Source organism: Macaca nemestrina, chromosome 7, assembly GCF_043159975.1.
Source record: "Macaca nemestrina isolate mMacNem1 chromosome 7, mMacNem.hap1, whole genome shotgun sequence".
Classification (NCBI taxonomy): domain Eukaryota; kingdom Metazoa; phylum Chordata; class Mammalia; order Primates; family Cercopithecidae; genus Macaca; species Macaca nemestrina.
Window position 1 is genome coordinate 46267742 of NC_092131.1, and position 24743 is coordinate 46292484.

At 40.6% G+C, this 24743-nt stretch overlaps 1 protein-coding gene across 1 annotated transcript in view; it reads right to left on the reverse strand.

Annotated features, from left to right (window-relative positions):
- LOC105473671 (small nuclear RNA activating complex polypeptide 1) overlaps nucleotides 1-17364 on the reverse strand; it is a 33110-nt gene extending 15746 nt beyond the window's left edge. The window contains exons 1-7 of the mRNA XM_011727587.3: nucleotides 17172-17364; nucleotides 12718-12877; nucleotides 12397-12537; nucleotides 11017-11121; nucleotides 3037-3195; nucleotides 1207-1275; nucleotides 447-509 (exon numbers count right to left, since the gene is read on the reverse strand). Of these exons, the coding sequence (XP_011725889.1) occupies nucleotides 447-509; nucleotides 1207-1275; nucleotides 3037-3195; nucleotides 11017-11121; nucleotides 12397-12537; nucleotides 12718-12877; nucleotides 17172-17299 (825 nt within the window). The 5' untranslated portion in view covers nucleotides 17300-17364. The remainder of the gene's footprint in view (nucleotides 1-446; nucleotides 510-1206; nucleotides 1276-3036; nucleotides 3196-11016; nucleotides 11122-12396; nucleotides 12538-12717; nucleotides 12878-17171) is intronic.
- Nucleotides 17365-24743: the final 7379 nt, after the last annotated feature.

Here is a 24743-nt window from a genome sequence, read left to right on the forward strand (position 1 = left end):
GAAACAATACAGAAACTTCTTCAGAACTGAAGGATATCAGATTAAAAGGAGGTCACCATGAGTGCCATGGGCAATAAACAAAAAAGATGTACACCAAGTTACATTATATGTACTAAATGAAATTTCAGAACTCCAGGGACAAAGCAAAACCCTAAAACCTTCCAAAATCAGGAATACTAGAAGCTGGAAGACAATAAAGGAAATGGCATCAAAATTCCAGGTAAATATTAGAAGAAACTGCTAAAAGAAAAGAAGTCGAAGATGTTGCCTCTCAAGGTTAGGAATACAAGGGTAGGAAGTGGCAGAGAAGGGGTCTGTTGTGCTATGTAACCTCTCTAGCATTTGACTTTTAAAACTAAGTACATGTATCACTACTTTGATGAAAAATTGAAATATAATTTAAAAAGCAGTCAATTTCCAAATTACCTTATTAAAGAATAACTCACCTGAATGACAACTGAAAAGGCCTTTGATTTTATTTTCGCTAATGATTCTGCCCTTTCACATCTCTGGATGTAAAATAAGAAGGAAAAAAAAGTTAAAACACACAAACAATAGGTGAAAAAACTGAATACCCAAGTATTTATTATCAGAAATAAGATTTTAGACAGAAGGTAGGGTAAAAGAAACTAACATATATTGGGTACACACACATAAACATACATCATATTCTCTCACAGATGTAGCAGGTGCCATAATACTATCCCCGTAGTTACAGATCATTTTCATTCAGGATTCAAGGAGGACAATATGAATGAAAGCCTGGGTGATCAGGCAGAGCCTTGAACTGCCATTCCCTCCTCATCTGCCTATACTCAAAGATGGCTCCTTGTCTCATCCACTAAGATGGATGAAAACTCTGGAGGCAGGAAGCAGTATACCGTGTAATGGCTTGGGCTCCACACTGGTTGAAAGGCTGACAAGTCAGAAAAGATATATTACAAAAGCCTGATCCTGATCCTCTATTAACTGAGGGCACCTTCCATAGTCGAGCTTTCCTTTCCCTACGGAAAACTATTATCATCCTCTCTCCCAACCTACACTTGATGTGGCCTCCACAAGGCTTCCAGTAAATAACAAACTACCTTTTCACAAAACCATGATTCAGAATTTTCTCTTATATTTCTTATAATACTGACCATGGGTCACAATGCTTAGTATACAGAATCACAGCCACACATAATATGAATTGCAAAGTTTTCTGACCTCTGTTTCTTGTGAATTTCCTTCCATTTTTTCTTCTCCATCATTAATTTTTGATTTTAAGGATGGATTCTAAAAGAGCAAAAAAGATACATACACACACACACAAATTTACAATTCAATTAACTGCAAATCAATTTTAGAACAGTGAGAAATCATTACTTTTAATAAATGAAAAACTAAAAGATCATTCACATTATATACCACCTAACATTAAGATCACAGGTTTCAAAATGTTCTACAATTCATCAATAAAATGCTTAAATCCTCCTAATTAATATGGTAGTCTCTATGTGGTAGTAAGAAAACAGGCTTATTCTCCTTTCCTTCAGGTTTTCAGAGCTCGTAGTAATGCTCTTTGAAGAGAGTTTATCTATTAAAAGAGAATACTGGCTATGCATGGTGGCTAATCCTGTAATCCTAATACTCTGGGAGGCTGAGGTGGGAGGATCACTTAAGGCCAGGAGTTCCAAACCACCCTGGGCAACATAGCAAGACCCCATCTCTACAAAAAAATTTTAAATTTTGCTGGTTCTATCCCTGGCAACATAGCAAGATGCTGTCTCTACAAAAAATAAAAAAAATTAGCTGGGCATGGTGGCATATGTCTGCAAACCCAGCTACTCAGAAGGCTGAGGTGGGTGGATCACTTAAGCCTGGGAGGTCGAGGCTGTAGTGAGCTGTAGTCTTGCCACTGCATTCCAGCCAGGGTGACAGAGCAAGAAGACCCTGTCTATATACGTACATATAAAGAATACTAACAATTTTTTTACATTAAATGCCTAAGTCATTTGTGTAACCTATTTGTAGGACTTAAAGTATCCAAACATTGTAAAACTTGCTATCTCTCATTAAAATAAATGCAGAGGAATAAAGTTATTTTCTTCTTCCCAAGACTATCATCTTCTTATCAGTTTCCTTGTTTATCTTTTCTAAAATTAAGCTGTGAGCCAGCTTCCTTTATATAACAGAAAGTGAAAAAGTAGCAAGAAATCTTCCTGAAAGACGATATATAGATAACAGTATCTGTGTGACATCTGTGAAAACACCAGCACATTATCAAGACACACAGTAAGTAATCAGAAATTGCTTACTTTTTAAAAATTGTTTTCCTAGATTTACTAAAATAAGATGGAGTAATAGTTTCAAAAGTAAACTTCACAAGGCTAGCCTTTAGGTGTCCAGGGTAAAAAAGTTCCTCTAGCTGAAAAGGCTAATGTGAAACCATCAATACTTTTGGTTAAATAAACTAAGTTGAAGATCTGTGATGATGAGACCTGCAAAAAGATAAACCACACCAGGTAGACAATATGTAAACAGAGAAACACCTGCCCTATCGCAGTAGGAAAAGCCACCACTCAGGTCCCACTGTCTGCTGTCATGCAGCAAAGTGGAATCAGTATTACCAGTCTAGAATTTTAGGTGAGGTCCACAAGTACTTAAAAGTTGGTAATTAACTCAAAAATTTTAAACAATGTTAAAATCAACACTATGCCAAACAAAACACATCTGTGTGCAGGATTTAGCCCAAAGACCGAGTGTGCAACCCCTAGAAAAATGCCAAATTATAAAGACTGTAATAAATCTGTGGTATAACAAGATTATTTACTCTTCTACCAAAAAAAGGAAAATACATATAAATTCCATCTGTAAGGTTAAATAACATCACATACCTAGTAAGTGGCAAAAGTGGAACTAGAAAAGCCAAGCCCTCTAAATCTTAGCTCCACAGGATTACAGCCTCTAACACTAGGCTGCCTCTCAACATTATCATCCATGGATAATCATTCGTGTATAGTAAAATGGTGAAGCACCAAACAAGTGATTGCATACCTTTCTGTCTTTGTGCCACTGCTGATGCTCCAAAACTATGTTCTTAATATTGTCAAAAAAATCATCCTTTATCAAACTGAGGGCTTTATCTGGCTTGGACTTATCAACCGAAATTACACGTTTCATGTTCTGATAATGATCATGAACATTCAGCATTTCCTAAAAGCAAAAAGATGAGTCCTTTATTTAACTTTTTGAGGAGAAACTAAAAGGCAAAACCAACACAAAATAGTCACCTTCCAAGGTGACTTCCAGTTGATAGGGAATAACATGCTACAGTATGTTGAAAATAACATAATCATGTAAACAAAATAGTGCAACTTCATTAACATAGAGGTATGGATTCCAGAGGTATGGATTTACTGACTTACCTCAACAAACATTAACTAAGATACACTTACAGGAAGACACTGGGGAAAGACGAATCAGTTAACATACAATTCCATTCTAGAATATCACAATTATTTGTAGCATGATGTATCATTAAATATTGCTACTGATAACTAAGATATTTTTATATCATATTGTCACATCAAGAATATTTATGGCCAGGTGCGGTGGCTCACGCCTGTAGTCCCAGAACTTTGGGAGGCCGAGGTGGGCGGATCACGAGGTCAGGAGATTGAGACCATCAGGGCTAACACGGTCAAACCCCATCTTTACTAAAAATACAAAAAATTGGCCGGGCGTGGTGGTGGGCGCCTGTAGTCCCAGTGACTCGGGATGCTGAGGCAGGAGAATGGGGTGAACCCAGGAGGAGGAGCTTGCAGTGAGCCGAGATCATGCCACCACACTCCAGCCTGTGTGACAGAGCAAGACTCCATCTCAAAAAAAAGAAAAGAATATTTACATAGTCCTTTATGCTCTGCTGGAAATTCCTATGTAACGACTCTCATCCCAACCTGCCACAGAAATCCCAAAACCTATGTGCCTGTTCCCATAAGTTTCACCATTACTTCAGCGATAAGATTCAGGATTAAAAGAAATAGAGGGTAGGCCGGGTGCGGTGGCTCACGCCTATAATCCCAGCACTTTGGGAGGCCAAGGCAGGAGGATCACGAGGTCAGGAGTTCAAGACCAGACTGGCCAACATGGTGAAATCCCATCTCTACTAAAAACACAAAAATTAGCCGGGTGTGGGGGTGGGCGCCTGTAATCCCAGCTACCTGGGAGGCTGAGGCAGGAGAACTGCTTGAACCTGGGAGGCGGAGGTTGCAGTGAGCCAAGATCGCACTGCCACTGCACTCCAGTGGGGGCAAGAGAGCAAGACTCCATCTCAAAACAAAAAAGAAAGAAATAGAGGGTGATTTATGACACCATTTGTGGCATTATTTATTAGATCTTCTTCCTCCAAAAATCTCCAGCCAAATGGGCAGATCTGTGGGGTAAGGAAAAAGACAGCATACTACAGGTGGACTTAAGAAAACCTGGCATAGGGACTTGGCTCTAAGATCAGGAGAGAACTACTGACATTTCCATCACAGATGGACATTGCAACATCTGAGTCATCCCTAACTCAGAATACTCAATTCATTTCCAGATTTTGGTAGAATCAATACCTGTTCAAGAAATAAGACACTAGGCCAGGCACAGTGGCTCATGCCTGTAATCCCAGCACTTTAGGAGGCTGAGGAGGGCGGATCACCTGAGGTAAGGAGTTTGAGACCAGCCAGACCAACAAGGAGAAACCCCATCTCTACTAAAAATACAAAGTTAGCTGGGTGTGGTGGCACATGCCTGTAATCCCAGCTACTCAAGAGGCTGAGGCAGGAGAATCGCTTGAACCCAGGAGGCAGAGGTTGCGGTGAGCCAAGATCGTGCCATTGCACTCCAGCCTGGGCAACAAAAGTGAAACTCGTCTCTTAAAAAAAAAAAAAAAAAGAAATGAGAAACTGATCAATAGTGGTAAGTGCTCACATACACGGGATCTGCAATGGGAGAACAGTGTCCAGACATGGAGAGCCCCTAACTCTTTATAGTTTACATTGGCTGTGCTCTCATGATTTTTATTTCATGTGATATAGAAAGACCACCAGTCAGATCTAGTTTTTGAGTCTGAGCTCTGTCATTTGCTCAATGTATGACAATGGGGAAGTCCCTCAACCTAAGAATCACGTTCACGTTTCACATTTGTACAAAATGAACAAACCCACCATTGTTAATTATTAAACAAGCTTATTATACAGGTGAAAGTATTCTGTATAATGTAAAGCACTATACAAAATTAAAGAAGCCAGGCATGGTAGTGTGCACCCGTAGTCCCAGCTACTCAGAAGGCTGAGGCATGAGGACGGCCTGAGCCCAGGAATTCAAGGCCAACTCAGGCAACATAGCAAGACCCCCACTCTTGAAAAAAACAAAAAAGAAGAAAATTAAATAAGAAATAAAAGACAATGCATGGACTATGGAGCCTTACAGACTTGGACATTCAAACCCAGTGTCTGTACCTTATTGTACCTCACCTGATACAAACTACTTAACTTCTCTAAACCTCAGTTTCCTTATTTTAAAACTGGGGGCCAGGTGCAGAGGCTCATGCCTGTAATCCCAGCACTTTGGGAGGCTGAGGTAGGCAGATCACCTGAGGTCAGGAGTTCGAGACCAGCCTGGCCAACATGGTGAAACCCCATCTCTACTAAAAATACAAAAAATTAGCTGGGCATGGTGGTGGGTGCCTGTAGTCCAAGCTATTCGGGAGGCTGAGGCAGGAGAATCATTTGAACCTGGAAGGTGGGGAGGTGGAGGTTGCAGTGAGCCACGATCATGCCACTGCACTCCAATCTGGGCAATAAGAGGGAAACTCTGCTTTAAGAAAAAAAAAAAAAAAAAGGCCAGGTGCAGTGGCTCATGCCTGTAATACCAGCACTTCAGGAGGCCGAGGCGGCCAGATCACCAGGCCAGGAGATCAAGACCATCCTGGCTAACACAGTGAAACTCCGTCTCTACTAAAAAAAAAAATACAAAAAATTAGCCGGGCATGGTGGTAGGCACCTGTAGTCCCAGCTACTCAGGAGGCTAAGGCAGGAGAATGGCTTGAACCGGGAGGCAGAGCTTGCAGTGAGCCGAGATCGCGTTCCAGCCTGGGCGACAGAGAGAGACTCCATCTCAAAAAAAAAAAAAACTGGGGAAATACCACCTCCTCTGCAGGGTTACTATGACAGTTAGTAAGATAACACACGTAGAACATCTAGCATAGTTCCAGGCATTTGGTGAGTACTCAGCACACAATGTCCATTATTATAACTATATAAATGAAGAACAGAAATGAAGTAATTTGCTCAAGGTCCTACTTACATAGCAGAGGGCTAGAAGTCAAATGTTTTGATTCAGTATCCTGTTCTCTTTTCATTTTATTATGCCTCCTTAACCACAAAACTAGAACAAGTGGCAGAATCATGACCAGAATTTGGATCTTCTGAAATGAAGACTTAACAGCAGTTGCAGGCAGTAAAAGGAAAATTTAAGAGTATTAAATTTAAGCATTATCAGTGAGAATGGATCACAGGCTATGCTAGGACAAAAGATACAGAGCCAGCAGAAGTATCAAGGGACAAGGCTCTCAAAGCAATTATGTCACAAGCCAGAGATCCAACAGAGCCAGGATAACTTCACAGACTATTCCATTCCTAAAAGCTTCCAGGTATAGGTATTTCATAGCGACCCTTCTGACACTCTTCTCTACTCACTCTAAAAGAGTAGACCTTTGTGCATCACCCCCAACTTAAAAGAGCTTAGAATGAAAAAGCACGTTGAAAAAGATATGTTGAAAAAATATTTACATTCTACCACCAAATTGGTCAATAGTCAGAAAAATTATAACCAGCCAAGCATGGTGGCTCATGCCTATAATCCCAACACTGTGGGGAGGCCAAGGTAGGAAGAGCAATCAAGCTCAGGAGTTCAAGACCAGCCTGGGCAACATAGCAAGACCTTGTCTCTACAAGAAAAATTTTTAAGATTAGCCAGCATGGGCCAGGTGCGGTGATTCACGTCTATAACACCAGCACTTTGGGAGGCCAAGGTGGGTGGATCAAGAGGTGAGGAGTTCAAGACCAGCCTGGCCAAGATAATGAAACCCTGCCTCTACTAAAAATACAAAGATTAGCCCGGCGTGGTGGCACGCGCCTGTAATCCCAGGTATTCGGGAGGCTGACACAGGAGAATCACTTGAACCTGGGTGGCAGTTGCAGTGAGCCAAGATCATACCACTGCACTCTAGCCTGGGCCACAGAGCAAGAGTCTGTCTCAAAAAAATTAATTAATTAATTAATTTAATTTAATTAGCCAGCATGATGGTGAGTGCCTGTAGTCCCAGCTACTCAGGAGGCTGAGGTGGGAGGATCACTTAAGCCCAGGAGATTAAGGGTGTAGTGAGCTACAATCGCACCACTGCACTCCAGCCGGGGTGATAAAGCAAGATCTTGTCTCAAAAATTTTAAAAAAGAAATTATAACCAACTGGGTTCAAATCATCTTTTTCATTAGAATATTGATAAGAATGTCTTGCTGTTTGAAAATGCCCTGTGCCTCTCTCTTCATGATTCACATCAGCATTTCTCAGCTTTCTGGCATCCTGAAATCTTTCTTCCATTCTCCATAATTGCTAGTCCAAACATTTTCAACTCTCAGTTCCCTGACCCCGATGATGCTCTCTTACAGTTCAGGCAGTCAGGTCTGTTTGCCTTCTATTTCTCCTCTACACAAAGATTTATAAAAATCCATTCTCACCTTCTTTCCTCAAGTTTCAAAGGAAGAAGTACGCCTTCTGCTCAAGGCTACTCTCTCCACTGGATTCTCAATCACAGACACACCCACCTCCTCCATAGCAGGAACCCTGCTGCTACCTCTCCTGTATAAAACCATTCCCTCTAACTAGCTCCTTACTTCAACTCTAAACATAAACATTATTTCTCTCCAATCTCTAAAACTTTACGACTCCCCTCTGCCAAAAAGACAAAATACAAATTCCTTCTATTATACAAAGTACTTTTATCTTATTTAGTTTTGTACATAAACTCTCTCCCACCTCTTTCTCGCTAAGCTGCTAAAGGGAAAAAAAAATCCTAGTTCTTGTTACACTTCACTCATTTGCTTGTCGAATGACAAATTTCCAACCCCAGTCCCACCTCAGACCAGTCCTTTGCTATCCACAAACAGGCACTGCAGCCATACAGAACTGAGTTTGAAGCTTAGCTCCATCACTTCCTAACCTAGTCTCTGTAACTCAGTTTCCTCAACTTTAAATCACAGATAAAACCCCCTGCTTTTAAAAATTCTTTTAAACACTTATTTTGCAGAAATGTTGAAGTAAAACAATCTACACAAAACATCTTCCCAGAGTTCCTGCATTATACTATGTCTTCAGATATTGAGGAATATTCAGTTCCTTGTAATACAGTAATCCTTAACCTTTTTGGGGGACATGAACACCTTTGAGAATCTGAGGATAGTTACAGTACCTCACCCTAAAAATGTATCCTTATGGGCTGGGCAGGGTGGCTCATGTCTGTTATCGCAGTACTTCGGGAGGCCAAGGCGGGCAGATCGCCTGAGCTCAGGAGTTCGAGACCACCCTGGGCAATATGGTGAAACCCCATCTCTACTAAAATACAAAAAATTAGCCAAGTGTGGTGGCATGTACCCGTAGTCCCAGCTACTTTTGAGGCTGAGGCATGAGAATCGCTTGAGCCCTGGAGGCAGAGGTTGCAGGTTGCAATGAGACAAAATTGCGCCACTGCACTCCAACTTGGGCTACAGAGTGAGACTCTATCTCAGAAAGAAAGAAAAAAAAAAGGATCCATATGTATGACATCAATTTTTCATACAATGTGGTGGGGGAGAGGGCACATGGATGATCCCCAGGCCAGAGATTAAGAATCCTTGCTCAAAAATAAAGTCACTTTACAGAACAGACCCAGAGTGCTCTCAAAAATCAATTTGCTACCTGAATTACAAACAACCTGACAGGCTCATGCTATTGCAACATGGGGACAACCGGGCACAGTGGCTCACACTTGTAAATTCAGCACTTCAGGAGGCCAATGCAGGCAGATCGCTTGAGCCCAGGAGTTCAAGACCAGCCTGGTCAACACAGTGAAACCTCACTTCTACTAAAAATAGAAAAAATTAATTGGGCATGGTGGTGCATGCCTGTAACCCCAGCTACTCGGGGGGGCTGAGACACGAGAATCACTTGAAACTGGGAGGCAGAGGTTGCTGTGAGCCAAGATTGTGTCACTACATTCCAGCCTGGGCGACAGAGGAAGACCCTACGTAAGGGGGAAAAAAAAAAAGAACATGGGGGCATCTAAACAAACATTTGAGTAAATCGAAGATCTGATCCCTCTCTTTCAATTGTAATACAAGAAAAGACTGAGTAGGGCTGGGGAAAAGGGGAATTAACAACATTTATTAAGGGTATACTGTGTGTAATATACCACACTCGGCACTAGTTTGGTATCACCTCATTTCAATTCTCACAACAACCGAATGAAATATTATAATCCTAATATTAATGAGGGAGATATTTAGGCTTAAAGAAAATTTAAAAGCATGACCAAAGTGTCCCCTTACCCCCTCGTCTCCTCTCTATATGTTCTTTTGAAATATCATTGATTTAGAAGCCTGTAACCCTGTACTGAGATTTTGTTTTAACCTCAAAGCAATGCTTTTCTACTCATGCTTAAAAAGATTTGTAACACTACTTATCCATGCATAAGATTTTTCTCAATATTGTACACTCAAACAAAATACCAAAATATATTATCAAAATAGATTCACTGTTTTCAATGGTGGGTTTTAAAATAAATGTTAAAACTCAGGAAGTAGGCCGGGCGCGGTGGCTCAAGCCTGTAATCCCAGCACTTTGGGAGGCCGAGACGGGCGGATCACGAGGTCAGGAGATCGAGACCATCCTGGCTAACATGGTGAAACCCCGTCTCTACTAAAAAAATAAAAAAAAAAAACTAGCCGGGCAAGGTGGCGGGCGCCTGTAGTCCCAGCTACTCAGGAGGCTGAGGTAGGAGAATGGCATAAACCCGGGAAGCGGAGCTTGCAGTGAGCTGAGATCTGGCCACTGCACTCCAGCCCAGGCGACAGAGCGATATTCCGTCTCAAAAAAAAAAAACTCAGGAAGTAGGCCAGGTGCTCATGCCTGTAATCCCAGCACTTTGGGAGACCGAGGTGGGCAGATCACTAGGTCAGGAGTTCGAGACCATCCTGGCTAACACAGTGAAACCCTGATTCTACCAAAAATACAAAAAATTAGCCGGGCATGGTGGTGCACACCATTGTGCTCCAGCCTGGGTGACAGAGTGAGACTCCACTTAAAAAAAAAAAAAAAACTCAGGAAATAAATGCATATTTTTTTTTGTTTTTTAAAACCGAATCTTGCTCTGTTGCCCAGACGGGAGTACAGCAGTGCTATCTCAGCTCACTGCAACCTCCACCTCCTGAGTTCAAGCAAGTCTCCTGCCTCAGCCTCCCCAGCAGCTGGGACTACAGGCGTGTGCCACCACACCCGGCTAATTTTTGTGTTTTTAGTAGAGACGGGATTTCACCACGTTGGCCAGGCTGGTCTCAAACTCCTGACCTCATGATCCACCCACCTCAGCCTCCCAAAGTGCTGAGATTACAGGTGTGAGCCACCACGCCTGGCCATGTGTATCGTTTTTTAGAAAAGTAAGTAAAGTCACTTTAAACTCTTGTTTTATGACCTAACTAACGGTAGTTTTAGTAACGGAATCCACATATCCTCAGTCCAAGTCCAGTCTTCTACATCTTTTTTTCTCATGCTATTTTAAGATTTGTAAGTCTTGATATATTTAGGCTATTTTATTTCTGATACTCTAGAGAAACAGCATCCTAGAGTGGTGAAAATCATTAGAAAAATCAGTGTCCAGTAGATGAAGGTATAACCTTGATATGTACTTGGCAATAAAACAGTTTTAAAAAAATTTCAAGAGCATAAAAGAAAATTTACCTCTAATACATCAGAAGTGATAAGCTTCATCACACGATCACTTGGGTCCTTAAATTCTTCTGTAACTTCAGCTCGGTGAATTTTTTTCTTCATCCTATATGACAGCTATGTGATAATACATGTCTTTTAAAATAAGTATCTTTTAAACAGTATTTTTAAAAGTATTGAAATATAAGCCAGCACTAAAAATAGTCTATTAAATAAACACAGATAAAACAAAAGCAGCTGTAAGGGTACATTTGTTAAACATCCACGTTCTAAAGACTATTAGACTTGTGAAGTATCCTTTCACATGCCATGCCACATGCCTACAAATTCAGGTAAGACAGAAATTACATAATTTGCCAGCTAATGGCAGAATCAGAACTAGTGCTCTTCAACCTAGTGTCTCAATTATCACAAGATTAAACAAAAACAAGTGTTATTAGAAGTTTCAACTTTTCACCAAAGAATTTTTAACAATTTTGTACGTCTTTCAGAAACCTCCTCTGATGTTTGAGACATGAGCAAATGCAGATGTCAAATCTAATTTCTTCTCAAAACAATTCGCTTAATATGTGGCATCCAGATATACTGCATTCAAAAGCAAAGTCTTCATTTTTGTTTGCAGAAAAAAAAGTAGTAATTAGAAAATACCATCTCCTATTTTAAAAAAGCTACAAGGCCGGGCACGGTGGCTCATGCCTATAATCGCAGCACTCTGGGAGGCTGAGGCGGGTGATCACCTGAGGTGAGGAGTTCAAGACCAGCCTGACCAACATGGTGAAACCCCATCTCAACAAAAAATACAAAAATCAACCAGGCATGGTGGCGGGCGCCTGTAGTCCCAGCTACTCAGGAGACTGAAACAGGAGAACTGCTTGAACCCCGGAGACGGAGGTTGCAGTGAGCCGAGATCGCGCCACTGCACTCCAGCCTGGACGACAGGGCAAGACTCTGTATCAAAAAGGCACACACATAAAAAAAAAGTTACAAGCCAGGCCGGGCGCTCCCAACACTTTGGGAGGCCGAGGTGAGTAGATCACGAGGTCAAGAGATCGAGACCATCGTGGCCAACATGGCGAAACCCCGTATCTACTAAAAATACAAAAATTAGCTGGGCTTGGTGGTGCGTGTCTGTAGTCCCAGCTATTTGGGAGGCTGAAGCAGGAGAATCGCTTGAACCCAGGAGGCAGAGGTTGCAGTGACCCGAAATGGTGCCACCGCACTCCAGCCTGGGCGACGGAGTGAGACCCTGTCTCAAAAAAAAAAAAAAAAAAAAAGGCTAAAAGTCTTGAACACTATCAATACTCATTCCATTTTCTGGAGATTGAGAGGTTTTATGGACAATAAAGTATAATTGCTCATTTTGAAAAAACCAAATTATTTTAGGCAACATACCAATTTGGGCATTGCTGTAAAGTGAAATGCTCTGTCTAGTCGTAGCTTCCTAAAAATATAAGCAGCATCAAAATGCTGTGCATTTACTAAATCTTGCTGAAATTTTAAAACTTCATCCCAATCCTTCAGGGCAACTCTGATCTGCAACCAGGAAGAAAAAAAAAAACGTTGTACTAAATGTAAACATATTTTCACAAACATATTATAATTTTAAAATACTGGTGTTTTATTTAAATCATATTTAATCACATAATATTTATTATAAAAATATGGTACTTGTTTTACATTTCTGCAAAGGAAAAATAACTCACTAAGTATTACCTTTTGTTTTGGTTGACACAGTTGGGTGTTATATAATCCATATAGCAGATACAAAGCACCAACTCTGATCTGGAAGGTGTATGGAGGTAAAAAATATCGCCAAGCCAAAGCCAAAGCTTCTTTTGTAAACATGTTCTTTTCTAAATTTCTCATTCTGCCACTAATAAACAGAGAGAAAATATATTATGACTCATTAAGTGAATAATGAACAAAAGCCAGAAGTATATACTTGTTTAAACAGTAGTTATAATAATTTGATGAGGATTCCATACCCAATTCTTTCATGATTCAAGCACAGAGATAATTTCACACCAAGGCAAAGGCAACTACTAGGTAAACATGATGCAGTTTCCAAAAGCATCAACTTTACTTGCCAAATTGAAGAGCAAGAAGGAAGGGGTTGCAAATTATTATTGGTTAAATATTTAAAACCCGTAATGTTAAAATAATCATGGTTATGTTACAGAACTATGTGCACTTTAATATATAATCGTCAGAAATGCTTGTTCTTTGGTGCTGTAGAGAAGCAGCACTTGAACGTAAATTTTATGTCTTCAGCAAGGCCATTTTTTTACTTTCTACAGAAAGGGGACAGTCGCCAGCAGTTTTGCTACACTGAACAAAGGAGACAGGGTCATTTATAACTTGACGCGTCTACTTTGGACTTCACATTCTGTATCTGTCTTGATTGACTAGCAACTTAGAACTTGAAGTAACTTGTGGAATGCTGAGAAAGGTAAAAACACTTTTAAATAAGGAAGAGGAACAGGCTATGACTTAATGCTTGCTTGGACCAGTATAAGCACGCCAGGGCAAATATTTAGGCTAAACTGTAAGAGCTAAGAACATAAAGTACACTGATTTCTTTATTACAGCTAGCAGATATTTAAGAATGTTAGCATAGGTCTTTGAATAAATTTTGCTTCTAAGAGAAGTTACTATTTAGTCTTAATTAGATAGGGAGGAAAGTCTTTGAAGACAAACCTCTACTTTACTTTTTACATAATGAACATTTTCTCCAGTACTCTCAGGAATTTGCACTAAATCTCCTCTGTCCTTGGGAAGCCTAGGTGAAAAAGTTAAGAGAAACAGCACAAAGTAACCCACACTCCTAATCGTCCAGAGCACCACAAGCTCATTAGAAGAAGGGAGGAGCAGGGGAGAAGAGCATACTCCAGCATACAACCAAAAGCTTTGTCCAAACATCCAAGAGAGGAACAAGGCTTTCTTGGCAATCAATCAAAGAAATAACACAGGAAATGTACCTGAAAGGAAAGTATCTTGGGTACCCAAGATCACTAAGGAAAACTCAGGTTGGAAACTGCTTAGGGCAAACCTGCCTCCCATTCTATTCAAAGTGACTTCTCTGCTCACTGAGATAGATGCATATCTGATTTGCCTCCTTTGGAAAAGCTAATCAGAAACTCAAAAGAAGGCAAACGCAACCATTTGTGTCTCACCAATCTGTGACCTGAAAGCTCCCTCCCCACTTCCAGTCTTCCTGTCTTTGCTTCAAGTTGTGCCGCCTTTCCAGACCGAACCAATGTACTTCTTACATATATTGATTGATGTTTCATGTCTCCCTAAATGGACAAAACCAAGCTGTGCCCTGACCACCCTGGGCACACGTCATCACAACTTCCTGAGGCTGTGTCAAGGGCATGTCCTCAACCTTGGCAAAATAACCTTTCTAAATTAACTGAGACCTGTCTCAGATTTTCAAGGTTCACATGTATTTTCTGTGGATATAAACAGCATAATGAATAAACTATCTGAAACTGTTCTGCTGTGCTAAGTTAACAAAAAGTTTTTAAAAACAAGGCCTTAAAAAAGTCAATGTAACAGTCTTCTTACCACTTTGGATAAAACAATGAAGCCATATTTGTGCATACTGTATAGGTTTCTATGTAAGACTTGAAATTAGTAGATAAAAAATGCCAGATTTCGAATAAGACATTAGCTAAATGTCTCAAAGTGTTGATGCAAGTGACTAATACACTGTACAAATATAAATATGTAGAACTTTCACTTTTAAAACAGCAACAATAAAGACATTCACCCTGCAGCCATAAACAGGGGCTCCATTTCATCTGATTACAAAGCAGGGGTGGAAGGGAAGGGGGTAGTAGAAGGACTTTTTGGCTCTTCAAATAATAAATATACGAAAAGAACACAAAATACGTACTCTAGTTATGGTAACCAAAGTAATTTCTCAAGAAAATCCACCACTCCTCTAGTGATTCCTGTTTCTTTTTTCATTTTAGGTTTTCCCTACTAGAAAATGTAAATGTTACATTTTTAGCTAAGTTTTCCTTAAATGCATTTTCCCCCCAAGAAGTGGTACGGTGGAATATTACGGATTTTAGAAACAGGCAGATACACAGTTTCCAACATCTGCTCTACAATCCACTATCTTTGTAATGGAGAAATTACTTAACCTTTCTAAGCCTTAATTTCCTCATCTATAAAACAAGGATAATTGTACCTGCTTTTTATAACTGTCTAATGCAATAAAGCTATACATTGCATTTAGTAGCCATTTAATAAAGCTATACATTGCATTTAGTAGCCATTTAAAAAAAATTAGTCTCTCTCCTTTTATTAACCGTACAACGAACAGCTCTTCATCCTCCATTTCTTGCAATTTAAAAACTACAAAGGTAATTTGTTTACACTGACAGAGAGAAAATGAGTTTTAACATTTTGTTCAGAAAAACATAGTTTTAATCATAAGGTTTAATTCATTCCGAAAATCAGTTATTTAGCCTTTTCAATATTATATGTACTATGCTAATAAAAATAGATTCATCCAGCCACTGTCCTCACAGAGGTCAGTCTAGTCAAACGAAAATTTTAAAACGGTAGTAATAATGAACATTTGACCAGCCTGGCCAACATGGTGAAACCCCGTCTCTACTAAAAATACAAAAATTAGCCAGGCATGGTGGCACGAGCTGTAGTCCCAGCTACTCGGGAGGCTGAGGCAGGAGAACGTCTTGAATCTGGGAGGTGGAGGTTGCAGTGATACAAGATCGCACCACTACAATCCAGCCTGAATGACAGAGCGAGACTATGTCTCAAGAAAAATAATAATAATAATGAACACTTATTGAGGACTTAGAATTTCTGATATATCAGCTCATTTGATCTTCACAGCTTCTGAGGTTTATCATTGCCTCTATTTTACAGATATGGAAACTCAAGTAACTTGCCCCAAGTCACAGTGGACCCTGCAATCAAATGCAGCCAATTGGGATCCATAACCTATGCCCTTAACAATCCCACACTGCGTTTTCAACTATACCATTACAACAAAACGTGGCAAGCGATGAGATAAAATAAAAACAGGGTGCTGGGGGTGGGGGGGACATGAACAGCGTACTCAGTCTAGAAGAGCGAAAAAGACTTCCCCGAGGAAGTCATTTGAGCTTAACCCTGAGTAAAGAATAAGGTGGAAAAAACAAGAGTTGCGGTGGAAAGCTCCAGGCTTAGGAAAAGCCTGTGGAGGGCCAAAAAAAAAAAAAAAAAAAAAAAAAAAAAAGCAGCGGCTGGAGCAAGAAAGTGAGTGCATGGAGGGGACTGGCAGGCGAAGCTGGAGAGATGGGCAAAGGCCAGTGAGGAATGGTCTTGGCAAGTCAGAGAATTCAAGCGTTATCCCAAAGGCAATGGGTACCACTACAGAATGAGCCGGAGAGTGACATGATCAAATTTGCACGTTTGAAAAACAACTTTGGGCCGGGCGCGGTGGCTCACTCATGTAATCCTAGCGCTTTGGGAGGCCGAGGTGGGCGGATCACGAGGTCAGGAGTTCGAGACCAGCCTGGCCAACATAGTGAAACCTCCGTCTCTACTAAAAATACAAAAAATTAGCCGGGCGTGGTGCCGGGCACCTGTAATCCCGGCTACTCGGGAGGCTGAGGCAGGAGAATCACTTGAACCCAAAAGGCGGAGGGTTGCACTGAGCCGAGACCGCGCCATTGCGCTCCAGCCTGGGCGACAAAGGGAGACTGTGTCTCAAAAAAAAAAAACACAAACAAAAAAAAACAACTTTGGTTGTTGTAGGAAAGATTAATTCAATCTCGAAGGGTTTTGTCTTTGCTTGTGTGTTTTAAAACATGAGGTCCTAGAACAAGACTGTAGAACAAGACTGGGGAAGGGCAAATGATAGTGGCCTGGGTCAGGGTGGAGGCAGTGGAGATGGAGAGAGGAGTTTAGAAAGGAGGCGAAGCAAAGACGCATATTTGGGAAGAGACCGCAACAACCATCAGGGCACAATGAAACAGCAGGGAAACCGCGTTGCCTGCGCACAGGGGAAGGTCCAGGAGTGATGGAGGCAACCTTCGGTGACTGCCGCTCTTCTCAGCACTTCCCAAGTGCAATATCGCCGGGAAGGAGGCAACTTTCTACACCACCTGAGGGCAGGGAGAGGCGGGTGGTGGACAAGAAACACCCACCAGAAGATAGTACCGAACTTCATGTTTCTCCAGAGCTCCGTGAAGGCCTCGAAGCGTACACTGTCCGTCTCCTGGAAGCGGCTGAGCAGCGCCTCGCAGTCCGTCTGCAGGCCGGGAGGAGTCCCCATGGCCCCCGAAGCCCGCACACCTCTAACCGACTAACCAGCAGTGGTCGCCCAGGAAACCAACCCCGAACGGCCCGCCCCCTACGGCGTGCGCACACGCGCTCCGTGTCGTATTATCCGGCACTTTTAGCTCCGCCTTTATCCGGGCTCTTGCTACCGGTCGTCTGCTTAATGCGCGTGCGTGAAAGCGTTCTGCTGTTTTGCTGGCTGAGATTGCTTTCACCCAGAGTGCTAAGGTCCACCCTTCTATTGAAGAGGTTTAGTTGAAGAGGTTTACGTGGTTTAGTTGAAGAGGTTTACGTCTCAAGTGTTGTGTTTGCTCACGAGCGGTTTTAGGTCTTCATTTTCCGCTAGGTTATGTAACTTGACTTTACCCTTACTAGCACTCTCCTTTAAAGTGACCCTAGTGTGACATAAGTGAACTTTTGAGCTAGGAAAGAACAGTCCCAACCCCACCCACCCCCACGTGGGAAGAGAAGCTAAAGAAGGCTTGCTAGGAAACAAACTGAACTCATTCTCCTTCTGGTCATCGAGAACCCTAATACTCTGTACCCACATAATACGATGCTTAATGTGTGACCCTCTCTTTGTAAACCCTGGTATTCTGCAACCACTCTTGAAAAGAAGAGCTGTATTTCATACCCTCTTGTAAACAGCCGCCCTCCCACCCCGCCACGCATTCACCCCTGTGCTACATAGTACTTACAAAATACCTACTTCTTATATTATTATTTGGATGAATTGCCTTTTTGTGTACACGTTGCCACCTAGCTTCCTTCCTCCAGGAGTAACATTTTGAATTTTAGACCATTTCTCTGATTGAAAGGTATGCTATCATTCTTCAGGAGAGGTATCCTGATATTATAGAAAAACATTGGGCTTTCTGTCTGTAAATGGAGTATCAATTCACTTTACTTTCTGATCCTTGACCTGTTTTTTTGTTTGTTTTTTGGATTTGTTTGTTTTTTGTTTTAAGACGGAGTTTCGCTCTTGTTGCCAGGCTGGAGTGCAATGGTGCGGTCTCGGCTCACTGCAACCTCTGCCTCCCGGGTTCAAGCGATTCTTTTGCCTCAGCCTCCCGACTAGCTGGGATTACAGGCATGCACCACTCCACCCGAATTTTTTTTTTTTTTTTTTTTTTTTTTGTATTTTTAGTAGAGACGGGTTTTCACCATGTTGGCCAGGCTGGTCTCGGAACTGCTAACCTCAGGTGATCCACTCCCCTTGGCCTTCCAAAGTGTTGGGGTTACAGGCGTGAGCCACTACACCCTGCCCTCTTGACCTGTTTTTTAAATGTTATGTGATATTTTATGTCACAGAAAAATGTATGTGATGTGTGAGATAAAAAGCATAGCAGTTAAACACCTGTGCACCTTTCACCTGTGTAGGAACCAGAACATTACCAACACCTTCACATCAATCTGCGATTTCCTCCTCTGACCTATTCCTTTGCCTGTACCCTACTTTAATCACGACTACTGGTTGGGTGCGGTGGCTCACGGCTGAAATCCCAACACTTTGGGAGACAAAGGCAAGAGGATCGCTTGAGCCCAAGAGCTGGAGACCAGCCTGGGAAACATGGTGAAAATTAGCCGGGCATGGTGGTGCACAGCTGCAGTCCCAGCTACTTGGGAGGCTGAGGTGGGAGGATCACCTGAGCCTGGGAAGTGGTGGTTACAGGAGGCAGAGGTTGCAGTGAGCCACGATCATGCCACTGCACTCCATCCTGGGCTACGGAATGAGACCGAATCTCAAAAAATAAAATAAATAACTACCTTGAATTTTGTTTCTCTTTCTCATTTATATATTTTATCACATATGTATGCATGTTTAAACGGTATATTTTTTAGTTGTGGTTGGTTTTGAGTTTTATGAAAATGGTATTGCAATTTATAATATGTGTTATTTGAATTGCTTTTAAAACTTGTTTCCAAGATTGATTCATATTATTACTCATAATTGTAGTTCATTTTTCAGTGCTAATATTCTATTGTGCAAAAATATACTGCTTATTCATTATTTCCTCAATGGAAATTTAAGTATATTCCAGATTTTGATATCATAAACAATGCTACTTTGATCACTTGTATATGTCACCTTTATAGGGTTGTCAGATAAAATACAAGAGGCCCAATTAAATTTGACTTTCAGATCAACTAAAAAAATTATTCATTGTTTATCTAAATCTAAAATATAATTTAACTGGGCATATTATATTTTTGTTTGCTAAATATGGCAACTCTACTTGTACGTTGCAGGAATCTAGAGTATATACACCTAGAATTAGAATATATACCTACCATTATCATCATTGTTAAATAATAAGAGGTGCAAGTGTTCAACTTTATAATTTTAAATTGTTTTTTAGAATAGCTTGACTTGGCCAGGTGTGGTGGCTCACACCTGTAATCCCAGCACTTTGGGAGGCCAAGGCAGGCAGATCACTTGAGGTCAGAAGTTCAAGAACAGCCTGACCAACATGATGAAACCCCGTCTCTACTAAAAATACAAAAATTAGCCAGGCATGGTGGCATGCGCCTGTGGTCCTAGCTACTTGAGAGGCAGAGGTATGAGAATCATTTCAACCTGGGAGGTGGAGGTTGCAGTGAGCCAAGATCGCACCACTGCACTCCAGCCTGGGTGACCGAATGAGACCCTGTCTTAAAAAAAAAAAAAAGAATAGGACTGATTTACACTTCACTAGCAGTGCATGAGATTTCCTACTTGAGCCGTATCATCTCACAAATTTGGCTTCTAATTGTGGTCTTAAAACACATTTCTCTGATACTAATGTGGTTGTGTATCTTTTCAAATTCTGATTTTCTATTCATATTTCCTCTACTGTGACATGCTTGTTTATATATTTTGTCTATTTTTCAATTGTGGCATTTGACTTTTTCATATTGATTTGTAGAAGCACCTTATATATTCTGGATACTAAACTGGTGTTTGTACTGTGTGTTGTTTATTTCCTAGGTTGTTTTTATTTACTATCTTTATGGTGATTTTTTTATGTATAGAAATTTTTTTTTTAATATAGTCAAATTTCAAAATCTTTTCTAATAAGGGCTCTTGTATCTTAAAGTTATAAGTGTTTTCCCTGTATTTCATTATTAGTATAACTAATAAATCTTGAATGCTGAATGACTGAACACAAACTAAGCTTGTTTTTCTTTTACATTAAGTTCAATTAATGACAGGATGGGGTGAGGAGGGTTCTGCTTCAAGCAGTTACCTGCTGACCAAAGCTGATGAAAACTCTGCCATCTTCAGTGATTGACTTTCAAGGTCACCTTGAGCACCTTGAGTGACTTGGCTGGAATGTTTTAGTGAAGACATCGAGCCTGTGGACTGGAGAAGAACGAGAATGTGGAAGATTGCATGAGAGATTTTTATGGGCCAGGCCTGGAAATGGTATGCACTCAAAGTGTGGTTCACTGACAACTACTGGTCTGCAAACTGTTTATTACTTCTCCATCTCACAATAGTACAGAAATTAAGAATAAGTGCTGAGATGGTTTGGCTCTGTGTCCACACCCAAATCTCATCTCGAATTGTAATCCCCACATGTGGAGGGACGGACCTGTAATCTCCATGGTTTGAGGGAGGGAGGTGATGGAATCATGGAGGAGGTTTCTCCCATGCTGTTCTCATGATAGTAGTTCTCATGAGATGTGATGGTTTTATTCGTGTTTAACAGTTTCTCCTACACATACTCTCTCTCCCCTGCCACCATGTAAGATGAACGACTCTTCTGCCATGATTGTAAGCTTCTTGAGGCTCCTTAGCTATGTGGAACTGTGAGTCAATTAAACCTCTTTCCTTTATAAATTACCCATTGTCAGGTGTATTTCTTTACAGCAGTGTGAAAACAGACTAATACAAATGCTTATTAACTTTATATAGAAATTTGATGGAATAATTTGATATGACTTTTTAGATTTTTAAAAATAATTTAATTTTATTAAAGTTTATAAAAGTACTGGTCCATGATAGATTGGGGGGAAATGGTTCATTACAACAGATAATTTGAGAAGCACTGTTATACACCATTTCAATCCACAGTCTATTGGCCAGAATTCAGTCACATGGACTTATTCAGGTGCAAACGTGGCTGAGAAATGTCATCCCTAATTAGGCAACCTTTCCCCAACAATAGTTCCAATCTCTGGAAGAGGTGCACACGTCTTTGTTGGACTATGTATTAGCTCATTCCTGCTGCTATAACAAAATACCATATAATAGATAACTTATAAACAACAGAGATTTATTTCTCACAGTTCTGGGAGGCTGGGAAGTCTAAGATCCAGGTGCTGGCAGATTCCGTGCCTGGTGAGGGCTGCTCTCTGCTTTCAAGATAGCACTTGTTGCTGTGTCCTCACATGGCATAATAGCAGAAGGACAAAAGAGGCCTAGCTAGTTCCCTCCAGCCCTTTTATAAAATCACTAATCCCATTCATGAGTCCTCATGACTTAATTACCTGCTAAGACCCTACCTCTTAATGCTATCACATTGGCAATTAAGTTTCAACACATTAATTTTGGGAGACATTTAGACCAGAACAGACTGCCAACATGTCTGCTGCAATTTTATTCAGAAACTCTGAAAGTATTACCTTTCACTTTTAATTTACTCTCATCCATCTAAAAATTTATTTCTATGTATGGTATAAGGATCCTATTTCACTTTTTTCCATATGTATAACCATATGTATGTATATGTATTTTCCATATGCATAATTTTCCAGCATCTGTTATTGAATAGTCCATCCTTTCCCAAAATTCACTTCTGTTATATATCAAGTTGTATGGCTAATTGCAACCAGTACACAACTGTATGGCTTTGTATCTGTTATTAAAATACCAAATCATAGTGCAGTATTTCCATTACTGTTAGTAAAACAGTTACCACTCTAAGCCTCCTTACTATCCTCAACTCAAACACTTGGACCCCCCAGGCCACAAATCCCTTAACCTCCCAGCCTCTAAAACTGAAGTGGTTAAGCCTGGCACAGGAAGAGACCTTTAGTGCCGGCTCCAGCTTCAGTCTACCCCTAGGGTTGTTACCTACCTTCAAGGCTCCATTTAGATTTCAATTCTCTAACACCACACTCGAATTACTACAGCTTTTTAAGTGAATTTACTTAAGAAAGAAATTTCTCTTATTGTTCTTCAGGAATATCTTGACTATTCTTGAATTTTCACTTTTTCATATAAATTTTAAATTTGACTTGTCAAATTTCTCTAATAGCACCATTGGGATGTCAGTTGAATTTGGGAAGGAATAACAGCTTTTTTTTTTTTTTTTTTTGAGATGGAGTTTCGCCTTTGTTGCCCAGGCTGGGGTACAATGGTGCGATCTCAGCTCACTGCAACCTCCACCTCCCGGGTTCAAGTGATTCTCCTACCTCCTCCCAAGTAGCTGGGATCACAGGCATGTGCCATCACACTCAGCTAATTTTGTATTTTTGGTAGAGATGAGGTTTCCCCATGTTGGTCAGAGTGGTCTCAAACTCCTGACCTCAAGTGATCCACCCACTTCTGCCTCCCAAAGTGGTGGGATTGCAGGTGTTAGCCACTGAGCCCAGCTGGAATAATATCTTTATTGTATTATTTCTATCCATAAACATTTAAGTCACCTGTAGCATCTTTACTGAAGTTTTATAATTTTTCTCCCTGAACTTTTTACTTGTCTTTTGTTAGATTTTTCTTATATGTCTTACGTTTTTGTGTAGCTACTGTGTTTAGTATCTTTGACTGCCTTACATTTTCTAACTGCTTGACTCCAATATATAAAAATGCAATTGAATTATATATATTTATCTAGTATCCAGTCCCCTTGTTAAACTTTTATAGTAATTTTTCTGTTGATTCTTTTAGGCTTTCTATATAGGTGATATCTGCAGCTGTGAATAACAATAGTAATGATAGCTTGCTTTTTCCTTTCCAATCCTTATCGCTTTTATTTCTTTCCCTCTTACTTCATTTCCCAGGCTAAGACCTCCCATACTGTTAAAGATAAACCTGAGAGAATGGGTGTGTGTCTGTTCACTAATGTACCATCAGCACCTATAAGTACTTGCTACACAGTAGGTGCTCAATGAAGAATCTAGTGATGTTTTTATTTCAGTTATTTTACTTTTTAGCTCTAGCATTTCTATTTGGCTCTTTTAAAAATATTTTCTAGCTATTTGTATTCTGTATTTGATGAATTATTGTCACCATACATTCCTTTACATCTTTAAGCAGAGTTTCCTTTGATTCTTTGAATATATTTTTAATGACTGCTCTAAAGTCTTTATTAAAAAGTCAGCCATCGAGGCTCTCTGTTATGTAATTTCTCTTGCATCCTTTTTTCCTGTGTATGGATCAAATTTTCCTGTTTCTTTTCATATCTCATGCCTTTTTTTGTTAAAGATTTGATACTTTAGACAACTTATTGTATAATTATGGATATTGATTGCTTCCCCTTCTGGAGCTTATTGATTTTGTTTACTTATTTATTTATTTTACTCACTTGACTGGAGTATTTTAGTGAAGTCCAGTTCCCCAGCTCAGTGTGAAGCTTCTGATGTTGTTCCTCAGAGACTGCAGCCTTGACCTTCCTTACACCCTTCACCCTGGGATGATAGTGGTTTCACCGGTATTCTTTGTCTTTCCCTATCTCTCTGTTAAACTGTCTACCTTTTAGTAACCACTTAACTGTTAGAGTCCACTAATTGCTAACTGATTGCTCTATTGTTTTTGACAATGCTCTGGGGGATTAAATTACTCCATTGTCTAATCAGATTAAATTTAGGCTCCTTTGCAGAGGTAGTTTTTGAGTTCAGTCTTGAGGTTTGCTCTGATCCCAGGAAGACTCTTCTTAGCCATCTCTTCCCTAGCTTTCTCTGGTAAACTCTGGTCTGCAGTTTAGCTTGTTGCTTTTAGAAGGTACCAGCCTCCTCTTAATTGCTTACAACCAAAATATCCATTGTTTTCAAGAGCACATTTAGGTTCAATTTTTCCCCTACTCCGTTCCAAATAAAGTAATTTCTTCTGGGAAGAGCTTCAGAATTTTCTTTTCTTATGGATGTTTCTCCCCCTGAGCAAAATCTCTGAACCACTGCTCCAGCCAGAGCTAAGGATGGGGACAGTCACCTTCTCTCAGAGTGACTCTCCTGCTTTATGAGCAAGGCTCTGCAAGGGGGAAGTAGCTTCCATTCATTCTTCTCAGCTTGCCTGTCCTAGCATGGAACTCATACCGTATATGTGAGTTGCAATAAGGGCAACTGGGGTTCCACTACTCTCAGTCTGCTGCACCTGGGATAGAGCCACTGCTCTATGAATGCAGTCTGAAAGAAGGAAAGGAGCCCCCAGTCTTTCCATTCTCCACTCATCTGGAATTTAGCCTTTGCAACAGAACATGAGAGTGGGCAGAAATGCCAGCAGCTTGTCCCTCCAGGGA